This window comes from Ricinus communis, chromosome 5 (assembly GCF_019578655.1).
Source record: "Ricinus communis isolate WT05 ecotype wild-type chromosome 5, ASM1957865v1, whole genome shotgun sequence".
Classification (NCBI taxonomy): Eukaryota; Viridiplantae; Streptophyta; class Magnoliopsida; order Malpighiales; family Euphorbiaceae; genus Ricinus; species Ricinus communis.
In genome coordinates this window covers 11346418-11358717 of record NC_063260.1, presented here as the reverse complement: position 1 = coordinate 11358717, position 12300 = coordinate 11346418, and the positions used below count along the sequence as shown (strand labels likewise).

Genomic DNA, 12300 nt, shown 5'->3' with positions numbered 1-12300 from the left:
TGGGATATATGAGCTGTGGATTTTTGTAGTTCAGATAAGATCTCTAGGATAGAAATAGATTCAATGGCTAGAGAGCTAGGATTGAATCCTGAAAGAAAGCTTATTTTGTGGAAGGATCCTACAAAGAGTATGATTGATGGGTTGAGAAGCCTTGAAACTGATAGGGATGCTTTAGAAATGGCAATAGTTGTAGAGGGTTCTAAATTAATGCATATATTTAGTAGGGATAAGTTTGAAGCTGGGGCAGAAGCTAGGGATGAGGCTGTAAAAAATATGGATGATGACAGTTGTAAGGATAGTGAGAATAGTGATGGAAATTCCGAGGACAGTGAGTTTGTGGACTTTGATTATGACCTGAGGGATGAAGATGATGATGATGATGCCATGTTTGCTGAGTTTGTTGATAAGGAGCTTGAGAGGGACAAACTTTCTGGTTCTAGAAGTGCTAGGCAATCTGTTGAGGAGTTATCTGAAGAAACAGATGTCACAGTATATGGTCCATCAGATGAGCTGTTGTCATGCTCTTCATATGAAGACAGTGATGCAGATTCAAGAAAGCAGAGATGGCTTGTGTTTAATAAGGAGACAGACATGGCAAATCCTAGCTTTAAGATTGGAATGCTCTTCAGTTCCTTCAAACAATTCAAGGATGTTGTTAAGAGCTCATTAATAAAAAGTAAAAACCAGGTTATATTTGGGCCAAATACAAGGCAGAAATGTAAGGCCAAATGCAAGGAAAGATGCCAGTTTTTCATTTGAGCTTACTTGTTGAACTCAGACAAACAAACAGTGTAAATCAAGTCAGCCAATTCCACTCACAATTGTTCAAGAGAGGCATACAATAGGCATGTTAATGCCAATTGGATAGCTCAACATTATGTTGAAAGGTTCAAAGCTGATCCTAGTTGGGCAATGCAAGGGATCATACAAGCTGTGAAAGAAGACTGTGGTGTTAAAGTGTCCAGACTGAAAGCATGGAGAGCAAGAAATGCTGCTTTGAGATTTATCAATGGTGATGAGACATAACAACTTTCTAGCCTTCATGATTACAAGCTAGAACTCTTGAGAAGTAATCCAGGAAGCACAATAGTTCTTGGTTTGAATGAAGGTGTTTTTAATAGTATGTATGTGTGCTTTGCTGCACTGAGGGAATGATTTAAGTCTTGTAGGCCTTTCACATCTTTGGATGGTTGTTGGCTGAAAGGAGTATTTGGAGGACAGCTTCTCACAGCTATTGGTTTAGATGCAAATGGCTGCATCTATCTAGTGGCATGGTGTGTTGTGAAAAAAGAAACACAAAGAACTGGAAATGGTTTTTAGAGCTGCTAGCTGAAGATTTGGGGATAACAAACAGTTATTAGTGGGTGTTTATGACTGACAGGCAGAAGGTAAAGACTCTTCACAAATTCCTTTTCTATTCCTTTATATATTTTGACATAATGGTATTAATTGTGTGTTGTTCTTTTGGAATAGGGTCTTATTCCTGCCATTAAAGAACTATTCCCTAATTCTGAACATAGGTTTTATGTTAGACATGTGCATAATAATTTTAGAAAGAAATTTAATAGTCTAGGGTTGAAAGAACTTGTGTGGGGTGCTGCTAGGGCAAGTTATGTCTAGATATTTCAAAGGATAATGGAGAAGTTTGCATCAGCATCACATCAATGACATAACTACATGAATAGCATCCCCCCTCATCACTGGTCTAGATCTCATTTTAGGATTGATGCTAAGTGTGACATGTTGTTAAAAAACTTATATGAGTGTTTTAACAATTTTATCTTAGATGCTAGAAGCAAGGGTGTGATAGCTATGAATGAGGTTATAAGAACAAAATTAATGAAGAGGATATATAAGAACAGAGATGCTATAAAAAGAGTGGCATCTACTTACTGCCCTAAGATCTTGAAAAAACTAGAAAAGTCCAAAGAATTTTGCTGGATGTTTACAACAGAGTGGTATGGAGGTGAGAGATTTCAAGCGGTTGGCTCAGAGGGACAGTTTGTAGTTGACAAATAAGAAATTACATGCACATGTAGGAGGTGGGATCTAACTGGAATACCTTGTTGTCATGTTGTATGTGCAATTTGGTATAATAATGAGAACCCTGAATATTATATACATGACTTCTACAATACCTAAAATGCTATAGCCATTTGATTAACCCAACCACCAGTAAAGAATTTTGGCCCAAGGCAATTGCCCCACCAGTCTTACCCCTAAACCAATCAAACCTAGAAAAGGCAGAACTGCTAGAAAGAGAAGGTTAGAGGAAGAAGAGATGGAGGGTCTGATAAGAAATGGCAAGGTGACCAAGAAGGGCTCTGTGATGACATGCACAGTTTGTGGTGGTAAGGGCCACAACAAGAGGTTTCATGGTGCTGGTGCTTCTACAAGGCAACAAAGGAAGAAAAACTGCCTGTAAGTATGCCATTCCTCTCATTTAATTCTGCCTCCACTTATATCAAATTGGTACTAAACATTGGTAACTTATATCTATTTGGTACCAAATATTGGTTACTTATATCCAACTGGTACATCCAATTGGTATTAACCCTTTAATTTCTTTCCTTCTTATACTAGGTGATGAGGAAAAGGAATCAAATGCTGAAAATACTGCACAGAATGTTCAAACACATGAAGATGACCAACCTGATAATGTAGCTCCTACAGGCACAGCTTCAACATTTGATAATTTGTCACCACTAATACTATTGTCATAAGTAACTAATATGTCACCTCTAATATTTATTCAGTAATATCAACTGTATACTAACTTGAGACTTTATTATACAGTTATTCAATGTAACACCATCAGCAAAAAAAGCAGAAAAACCTGCAGTTCAGCTTGGCATACCAACTCATTTAGTTGATTGTGGTGATTATGCTTCACAATGGAAAGCACATTTACACTCTACTACATCATCTTCAAAAGCTACCAGTAAGAAGACTAAAAGCATTAATGATTTATTGTGTGAGCTGCCACCAGATCTGGGCATTGGAAGACTTTCACAAACACAAAAAGGAGGAACTGAAGCTAAGGGAAAAAAGACTTTCAAACCCCCAGGGTTGTTGAGCAAAGATGTCGGGGCTGAAGGAGTTAGCATAATAACAAAACCAGACAAAGGAAAACAAAAGATTGATGGAAGTGTTTCAACAAAGAAGAGAGCTTGAGTGCCTCCAGGAAATGCAAAGAACAAAGGAATTATAATTGGAAACCCTAAAAAATAATATTTATTTTGGTTGTTTTGTTGTTAATATGTTAATATATGTGTGGACCTAACATGTAGTCCTTTGACAAAATTTCCACATCCATGTTTTTTTGTAATGGCTTTTGACAGCCTTGGGTGTAGGGTTCATGTCGACAGAATTTCTACATCACTTTACTTTTTGTTTAAAGATTTCATTATTTAAAGTAATCTACAACCTCACTTATTTACTACATTGTCACTCAATTTGTCTATTGCCAGGGTTGCTTTATATGACATGTCTGTGCATATTTATTATAACAGTAACATTCAAATGAAGTAATAGTAATCAATTACTGTAAAAACCAAATACTCATTTATCATTTCATTCATTCATCATTAAATTACATAAGTAACAGTAATTATAAATACTACTGTATCTAAAGTACATCTTTAAGTTAAGCTAACAAAAGTATATATTCTAAATAACAATCCTAGCCACACCATAACAACCAAGCTTAGACAGGTCCATTCTGCACTTCATGCTCCTTTCTTCTTTCATTTTCTGCAGCTTTGAATTTAGCAAACTAATCCATTGTTGGTACTCATTCAGCAGCTCAGTTGTAAGGTCAAATTCACTAATATCCATTCTTAACTTAATAAAATGACAGATGAAGAACCTGTACAAGAACTTTATGCTCTTTCTTTCTTCTTTCATTTTCTGCAGCTTTGAATTTAGCAAACTAATCCATTCTTGTACTCATTCAGCAACTCAGTTGTAAGGTCAGATTCACCAATGTCCATTCTTAACTTAATAAAATGACAGATGAAGAACCTGTACAAGAAGAAACCTTCATTACGACTAAAAACATATCAATGTAAACTAAGAGAGCATCCCCAAAACTTGCGCCCAGGTTTCCTTCCATTTCGAGAGACGAAGCTTCACTTTCAGTTATTTTTGGCAAAGCTTCACTTGCCATTCCACATGCACATATAGATCAGTGGCTCAACTCCAACACTAAACACACTTTCAGTTGTTTCTTGCTCCATTTATTCAATAAGATAAAGAACAACGAAGCTACATAATCGATTATTAGAGAAAGTAAATCGATCGAAATAATTAAAATTAGGTTTCATAAATTGGGAATTTTCCTGATTTAGTGTTATTTATTTGGGGTTGAAATGTTGTTAATTGCTGACTTGGATAACCGTTTGTTGAGTCAGCAACAGATGTGGCAAGTGGTGTGTTATCATCCATAAATCCGGCGGCCACATCAGCAAATAAGTGCAGGATTCTTCATTGGTACTGACGGAAGATACAGAAATAATAGGAGTGGTACCAAAAAGAAACAAATTAAAGATTTTATATCAATTGGATATAAGTGACCAAGGTTTGGTACCAGCGGGACATCAAACTCTTCTGAAATCGTTGAGTGATAACAAACTCATTGAGCGATAATAAACTGTTAATATTGCCTTAATACTATTGGAAAAGTAATTGGGAGGATGGCATCCATTTACAAAATGCCTTTTGGAGCCATATTACATTATCAAATTATACTAAATAGCACAGTTTCTACTTGTAACTAGTTTGACAAAACTGTGCCTAGCAAATCGAAGATCTCCTCCACCTATATGTTGCCTGCTGGCCGGCTGGATTAATCATTTCTTCCATTCTACTTTGATTGCTTCTTTCTTGTTTCCTTCATTAGGGCAAAACAATGACAAAATGTTGGAGGGAGGCATTGATCAAAATTTTAATTATTTACACCCGTCTAATAGAAACAAATTTTATCACTTTGTTCTTGACAACTTAAATTATCATTAAACTAGCTCAAGGTTCGTGTAAACCTACAGCTATCTCATTGTCACCGTCCTCTCTCTGCCTACCTATCTTTCTCTTAATTCCAGAGTTTAATTAGCTATAGAGTTTGCTATTATGCCACCTAAAAGTAGAAGCTACCAGGTCTCTGCTGCTCCAGTAACCATGCTTGCACATTTGATTGCTATAGCTGTGGCCACCCTTGTGCTTGTGTGGCTTCTACACTTCGAAGAGGGATTTTCTTATACATCTGCCAACAAAATCAAGATCTTGAATGTCATTAACTTTCTTGAACAAGGATTTTAGCACACCCTTTTCTTCTTCTTTTTTTCCTCCTCTTTTTCTGGCTAATTCGGGTTCACGTTTCTTGTTTTTTATTTTCTCCAATTTAGGTGCACACGTTTCTGATGATAGTAGGATTTATACTTATAGCAGGAGAAGGTAAGGAATATAATAGTTATATATATATATATATATATATATATATATGATATACTTTTCTTTTCTTATGTGTTTCTTATTTACCAAAATGTTGACTATAAGTTGTTGAATAATTTAATCTGCGGCAGCTATAATGGCATACAAGACGGTTCCGGCAAACAGGAAGGTGCAGAAGGCGGTTCACTTCATATTGCACATGACAGCACTTGGGGCTGGAATTATGGGGGTTTATGCAGCTTTTAAGTTTAAACATGAGATTGGAGCTAAAGATATGGTCACCATACATTCTTGGCTAGGCATGTGTACCATCTGCCTATTTGGTTTACAGGTAATTTCTGTAAACCCCATTATTATAATTGAGCACAATTACTGTAACAAAGTCACTATATGTAAAGTGTTGTAATAGATTGATTAAAGTGACAGTAGTCTCTAAACTGCTATGATTGTTAAATACTGACGACATCCTTCATTTAAATATATCACTTCACTTGAATTTGTTGTAATTATGGAAAGCTCCAAATCAATGTATGCACGATCGCTCTAAGATTTTTAGTTTTTTAAAGGGTTTGGAAAAGACTAGTCCATTGCATGGACCAAAATTCATCAAGACATCTGGTTAAACAATAGTGAGGAAAGTTCCACGAATTAAATTAGATTCTTGTTTAAAAAAAGAGAAACTTTTTATGTTAAACTTCACAGTAACCAAGTAAAGATTTGTATGATTTGGTTTGCAGTGGGTGTTGGGTTTCTTCTCTTACGTATTCCCTGGAGCAGAAATGTCATCAAGAGCAGCATACATGCCATGGCATGTTTTTGGTGGGATGTTTATTTTCTTTCTTGCAATTTGCACTGCGGAGACTGGTTTAATTCAGAGGTTCAAAACCTTAAACCAAGAAGGCCTCATGCTCAATTTCACTGGACTCTTGCTTGTCCTTTTTGCTGTTGGTGTTGGCCTAAGTGGTGTTCTTCCCCGAGGTTATTGATCATATTCCTGTCCAATATACTCATATTTTAGTAAAATTCCATATCTTCTACGATCTAGGAACAAAAAGAAGAATCAGAAATTCTTGTTACCATTTTTGTTCAATGTTAATTTACTTATTAATAAAACTAATTTATTTATAAATTACAGCATTTAAAAGTTTTGAAATTTAATAATAGTATTAATTGGTCGGTAACCGCAAATATCAAAATTTTATCTAATATATATTCTTTTAATAAGAAAAGTAATACAGTTATTAATGAAAATTTTGAATAATCAGAGTGAGAGGACTGAAATTCTATCAACTCATCATTTAGTTTGAGTAATGGGAGAACATATCCAAATTCTAAACCACTTTATTATGGCCTGATTGGTTGTTTTTTTATTGTCGTTTCTATTAAATTAAGAAGTGATTACTTAATAATATTTGATGCACTAGTCCCACTAGGACATAAATGTCAAAAGAGTAAGGTGACATTATAGCACCGATGGTACAAGAACCCACCATTATATTTGTAGGCATTTAAGGATCATAATTTCTAGTCAAAACCAAGTTGCTGCTGCATCACCAATCACCTTTATTATTCTCCCATCACAATTTTCTTTTGAAGAAAATCTTCAATTGCAATGATGCCTATCACTTCTTGATTTCATTTCATAACCAACAGAAAAGAATAAACTGTACAAGGGAATATATCCATTTTTTTTATTTTTTTTATTCATAGTAACAACTAGTGCAGGATATAATATTTTGACATGGGGTGGTCCAAGAATATGAGCAAAGGGGCAAGAATCCACAGAAATTGATTCTGAATGGAATCAAAAGCAGCAAGAATGAAGACAAGATGGCACATATGGCTGCGTGTTGCTACTTTTTAGTATCATCCATAATCATGCACCTACTACTGATTTGTGCTCATATTTGATGCCCTTTTAAATCCAATAATTTGAAGGAAATTGAAATATACAAGAAAGAGATTTTGGTTTTTTTTTGCTCTTTCCAGCGAAGCTATGAACTGCAAAACCTCAAGTCTGTAACTGAAAAACCATGCCTCTTGCATTTGCAGAAACAAGCTCAAGTCACAAAATGGCAAATACGTAAGCAAATTACACACTGTAAGCATCTGTCACCGAAAAAGCTAAAAAAAAAGAATATGATTGGATTACACCCATTGTTGCTTTGTGGCCTCCATTCTCTCCAGCAAACCAGCAATCTCAGCTTGCATTCTTAGCTTCATGTTGTAGTAATCACCATGTGAATGTTCCAAAACCTTCAGTTCTTCCAGTTTTTTCCTCCGCCTTTCTTCGGTCTCTTGCAAACACAGTTTGGCTAGCTTTTCTGCATACTCTTCTTCCAACTTCTCAGACTTGGCCCGAATCATCCGTCGATACCCTTCTGCCTCTCTCCGTGCGTCATCTGCCTTGCTCTGGAACATTCTGGCTTCTGCTTCTTTAATCCGCACAATGCTTTCTAAACTGTCAAGTCCATCTTTCTTCGATAACTTCCCAAATTGAAACTCATCCTCAATTTTTAAGTCGCTAAGGAATGCAGCTTTAAGGTCATTTCGGTGGAGATCATTTGATAGTGAATCACGCTTCCCACCTGAAGAGCTTGTATTGTAAATGGCATATTTTGGAGGGAGAGAAGTAGCTGGTGGTATAGTGGCCACATCTTTTCTAAGACTAGGTTCAGTTGGCATTAGTTCTTTTGCAGATACACCAGAAGCAGGCAAATCTGCAATGTCGTCTGCATCTTAAAAATTTAAAGGAAGAAGAGAAATAAGAACTAGATCTCCACAAGCAATGTGATTGAAATGTTTTAATATTCATCAAAGAGATGAACACAAATACTATAGGAAATTGATGCAACAATGTATCTAATGACAAACATATTGAAAATGTGCTAACACAAGGAAACTTGGCAAGATGACAAGACTGGTACACACCATTTCAGCTCTGATCTAAAATCCAAAGTATGATCATTAGACCAGTTAATTTTGCTAGAGTAGAGCCTCGAGGTCTTCACCTGCTATGGGTTTCTAAATGGATCTGTATATAATTTTTGTGGCTGGCGCTGGGTGGCTGGGGGGGCAGTCAGTCAGGCTTAAATTTCCTAGCTGCCGTAGAGTGTTGTTGCTATCTTCTGTCATCTGAAAATAATCAAGCAAACTAGAGATGCAACTCCTAAGGGTTGTGAATGGGCTCAAGAATGGCTGGGCAGCTCAATATAAACCCATTAGGAGAAACATAAAAGCCTTCCCATATAAGCTAGGACAATGAGGCTCTTCTTAACCAGCCCCAAGCAGATATCTTTTGGTTTAGTTCATTTTATAAATATATAAGATCATACCTAAGTTCATTGTGCTACATGCTTGAACTCCTCTCGAAAAAGTTCTAACACAAACTTCAGAGGCTTATATGAACAAGCTAACCACATTATGCTTGAGCTTAAACAAGCTTGGCTCATCATGAGCTTGTGTTCATAAAAAAGGCCTGTGATTCTGCGGTCCATAGTATATACAAGCAGCGCACTGCATAACCAATTACTTACATCTGTATCTATTTATAGACATTCTAAATATCAAAAAAGGGTTGGAATAACTTCTGGGATATTGACATGTCCTAACTCCTCCAATTGATAAGAAAGGACTTGAAACCCATCGCAGGCTCCTTTTTACAAAATGAGTGTCCCTATTATCATCTGAAAAGGTTCAGGGGCATCAAATTTGGCTATTTATTCACACATTAGACAGAAATAAAATAAAAACAAAGTTCTGTCCTTCAGATGACTATCTAGCATACTGAATGACAGTCGCAGTAAACATATCTTTCGTTCTCGATTGTTCCAAGTAACCGCGGCCTCAATTTGCCAACATTTACATGTCCAAAAGACTATCTTTCTTCTTTGGTAAGGAGATTACTTGATGAACAAAAGAGAAATTTCAGCTATCTTTCATCATCTTTCTAGTCTAGTATGGTACAATCTATGGCCAGAATGAAGCTCAGTTATGAATGAAAATTTGGTACAGGGAGTCAAGAACCATTAAATCATCAAGAAATCAAAATTTCGGATATGCACCGTCTCATCAGGCTAGACCGAATGGCATCAAAAGTCCCAGGCGGCTACTATTGCTAAACTAATGCACTGATGCAAGTTTTTAATGAATATTTTCAAAATTTTTGTTCTAGCAGAACTAATTGCAAAAGGACCCTAAATTGAACATTTCAGACATTTCAAATTCTTTTATTTATTGTAATTTTTACACTAGTTTTGTTATTCTTTTGAAATTTATTCCATAGTTTATTCTGGGAATAATAAGGCAACATTCACATCAATCTTACAAATTTCTTTGCCAGTTGCAACTTGAGTAATATGCCCGCCAAAAACTGTTACAATCTCTTTCTAGCTGACCAAGTTTGGATGCTTATCCTATACCATATGAAAGAGAATTGCTATATTTGAAGTGCGAAGTTGCCTTCATTAACCAAAAGAAGCACACAAAAATTTAGCAACAGCTCTCTTCACAAGAAGAATAATATGTGAAACTAAAACACCTATCATAAAATAGTTCATGAAAACATTAACTTCAGAAATCAAAATTTGCTTCTTCAGCAAAAAGAATTATAATTCTATAGACCAATCCATAACTGCCAGTGCAACTCTAGCAACAAGAAAAATATAATAGCACAAATATTGCATGGAAGAAAAACAGAATTTCAAAGTTAGAAAACATACTGTTGAAGAACTGAAAAATGATGTTACAGGAATCGGAAATGGAGATAGTTTTACTATCAAGCCTGGAGAGCAACTCTTCAGCCTTAACGTGCAACTCTTTGCCTTTAATATCCTCACTTCCCTTGAAAATCTTCTTCACACAGTCAAGTTCCTTTATCAGTGTCTCTAGGCCCCAATCCTTTGCACAGAATACAAATACATCCTTGACAAATCCAAACATTTCTGAAGCATGATTACATCCAATACAGTGAAATTGCATCTCTGTAGTCCCTTTTGGCCCCTTCAAGCTAGGACCTGGTCTAATGAGATTTTTTTGAATGCCACAAGCAGCATGACACCAATGGGAACAAACATCACACCCAACCCAACTGCAAGTATTGTTAGCGCAGTCAAAATTCATACAAACTGGACACATACACGAGCTGCAAAATCCCTTGTTTGTAGAGCAAAACTTACACTCGCAATCCTCAACGGGCAATATGCTATTGCAGTTCACATTCCTACACCTTAAATACAAGAAAGTTTCCACCAATTCACTTGCAGGAAGCCGAACTTTCTCAGATATAAAACTAACCAATCCCATTTTCACTGCAACTAAAATCTCTAACTGATCCTTTTGGCATTTTAAGAGAGTCTCTTTAGTAAGATCAGATCTTCTTCCGAGTCGGTTCTGAAGGCCTGCTAGTTCATCTCTCTTTTCAGGCATAACAATAAGATTTCTCAAGTACTCCTTAGTTGATTCTAATGTTTCTTCAGTCAGTTCCTGAATTATCTGAGCAATAACAGGAATAGACTCTGAGACAATCTCACGAAGAATTCTCTCTGGTCTAGAGAGTTTTCTTGCCTTTCCTCCTGCATCTACACCTTCCAAACCTCTCAAATTCTCTGAATCCCTTCTCCTAGAATCACCTGAATAAGCATCTAAACGTGGCCTGGCAGGCAATTCGGATGGAAAAAATGAAAGATTCTCAGAACTAGTAGTCCTGTAAAGACTATTATTACAAGAATCCTTATTTGTTACACGATGACTTTGCATCATAGAAAATCCTCCATTAGCACTACCACCAACATGATTATTGTTGTTGTTCAAAGCAACAAGCCCATCTCCAATAGGCCTAAACCTACTATGAACAGATCCATTAGTCCCTTCTCCTCCACACCAAATTTGATCATCCCTACCTACAGAATACTCATAATTTTCAGTGGAATTGCGCGTCAAAGAGCAACTAGGATTGTGTGAGAATGGATGAGAATAAGAGTAAGAAAGTGAAGCAGCAGTGAAATCATTAGAACAAGTTGTTTGTGTGTTGTTGTTTGATGGTGCTGCACCTAAAGATTGCATGCTCCTACTAGGCTTTGGCTTAATAACAGGATCAGCAGTTTGCAATGCATTTGAAGCAGTTAAAGACAGAGACACATCAGGTAAAGCTAAAGAAAGATTTAAAGCACTTTCTAACTTTGGCTTCTTTTCTCTTGGACAATTCTCTCTCTCAATCTCCTCCTCCTCTTCTTCTTCTTCTTCTTCATGGATTTCCCTTTTGGAAGAAGAAAAGGATTTGGTTTCGCTGAGATTCATAAAATCTCTCTCTACCCATTTCTCATCATCTTGATTTGAATTTTCAGAAGAAAAGATCACTTCTTTACCCTTTTCAGTACTGGTAAAACCCAATTTAGGATTTTCACAAAGGTAACTAAGAGTGAGTTCTTGAGGTTTTGATGCAAACCCATCAAAGCCCATCTTTGATTCTCGAAAAAAATGAAGACCCTTCTGAGATGAACCAATTTTCACTTCCGGGTGTTCTTTATTTTGTGGGCTCTCTGCCTCACCACCATGATGATCTTTCTCTCCAACCATGGATTTTACAAGTAGAGAGGAAAGAGAAAACTCGAAAAGAAAGCAAGGAGGGCAAGCTAGAAAAACTGAGAGAATCTAATAGACTATATGTAAGGTGTGGGATTGATTTTGGGGTTGATTCCAATTCTATAGTGCAACTAAACAAAAATAAGAAATGAGAAACCTTTAATTTTCTTTTTCCTTTTTTTATCTATGCAACAGCAAAGCTGCAATTTCAAAGTGTTTACACGAATAACTAAATATAAAAAACGGCGATACTTTTTCTTGTCTTGCTTT

The 12300-nt window shown here is 36.2% G+C and overlaps 2 protein-coding genes across 3 annotated transcripts; one reads left to right on the top strand and one right to left on the bottom strand.

The window, feature by feature from the left end:
• The first annotated feature begins 4850 nt into the window (after window positions 1-4850).
• Window positions 4851-6531, top strand: LOC8272306 (probable ascorbate-specific transmembrane electron transporter 1). The gene is made up of 4 exons (XM_002527499.4): window positions 4851-5286; window positions 5403-5451; window positions 5580-5779; window positions 6186-6531. The coding sequence occupies exons 1-4, from the start codon at window positions 5128-5130 to the stop codon at window positions 6432-6434; spliced, it is 657 nt and encodes a 218-aa protein (XP_002527545.1). The 5' UTR covers window positions 4851-5127; the 3' UTR covers window positions 6435-6531.
• An 823-nt stretch (window positions 6532-7354) lies between these two features.
• On the bottom strand, window positions 7355-12300 carry LOC8272305 (protein OBERON 3). Of its 2 annotated transcripts, none has more exons than XM_015724407.3 (2): window positions 10170-12300; window positions 7355-8180 (listed from the first exon to the last, which is right to left on the bottom strand). In XM_015724407.3, exons 1-2 carry the CDS (start codon window positions 12022-12024, stop codon window positions 7597-7599), a joined length of 2439 nt encoding a protein of 812 aa, XP_015579893.2. In that variant the 5' UTR covers window positions 12025-12300; the 3' UTR covers window positions 7355-7596. The 2 variants fall into 2 exon arrangements, with proteins under 2 accessions (XP_015579893.2, XP_002527544.2); XM_002527498.4 differs by having other exon boundaries at window positions 7355-8186; window positions 10170-12286.

Coding starts and splice junctions, on each gene's coding strand:
- LOC8272306 (XM_002527499.4), top strand. CDS start 5,128: ATGCCACCTAAAAGTAGAAGCTACCAGGTCTCTGCTGCTCCAGTAACC. Junction 5,287..5,402: donor ACAAAATCAAGATCTTGAAT/GTCATTAACTTT, acceptor TCTCCAATTTAG/GTGCACACGTTTCTGATGAT. Junction 5,452..5,579: donor TATACTTATAGCAGGAGAAG/GTAAGGAATATA, acceptor AATCTGCGGCAG/CTATAATGGCATACAAGACG.
- LOC8272305 (XM_002527498.4), bottom strand. CDS start 12,024: ATGGTTGGAGAGAAAGATCATCATGGTGGTGAGGCAGAGAGCCCACAA. Junction 8,187..10,169: donor CATTTTTCAGTTCTTCAACA/GTATGTTTTCTA, acceptor TAAATTTTTAAG/ATGCAGACGACATTGCAGAT.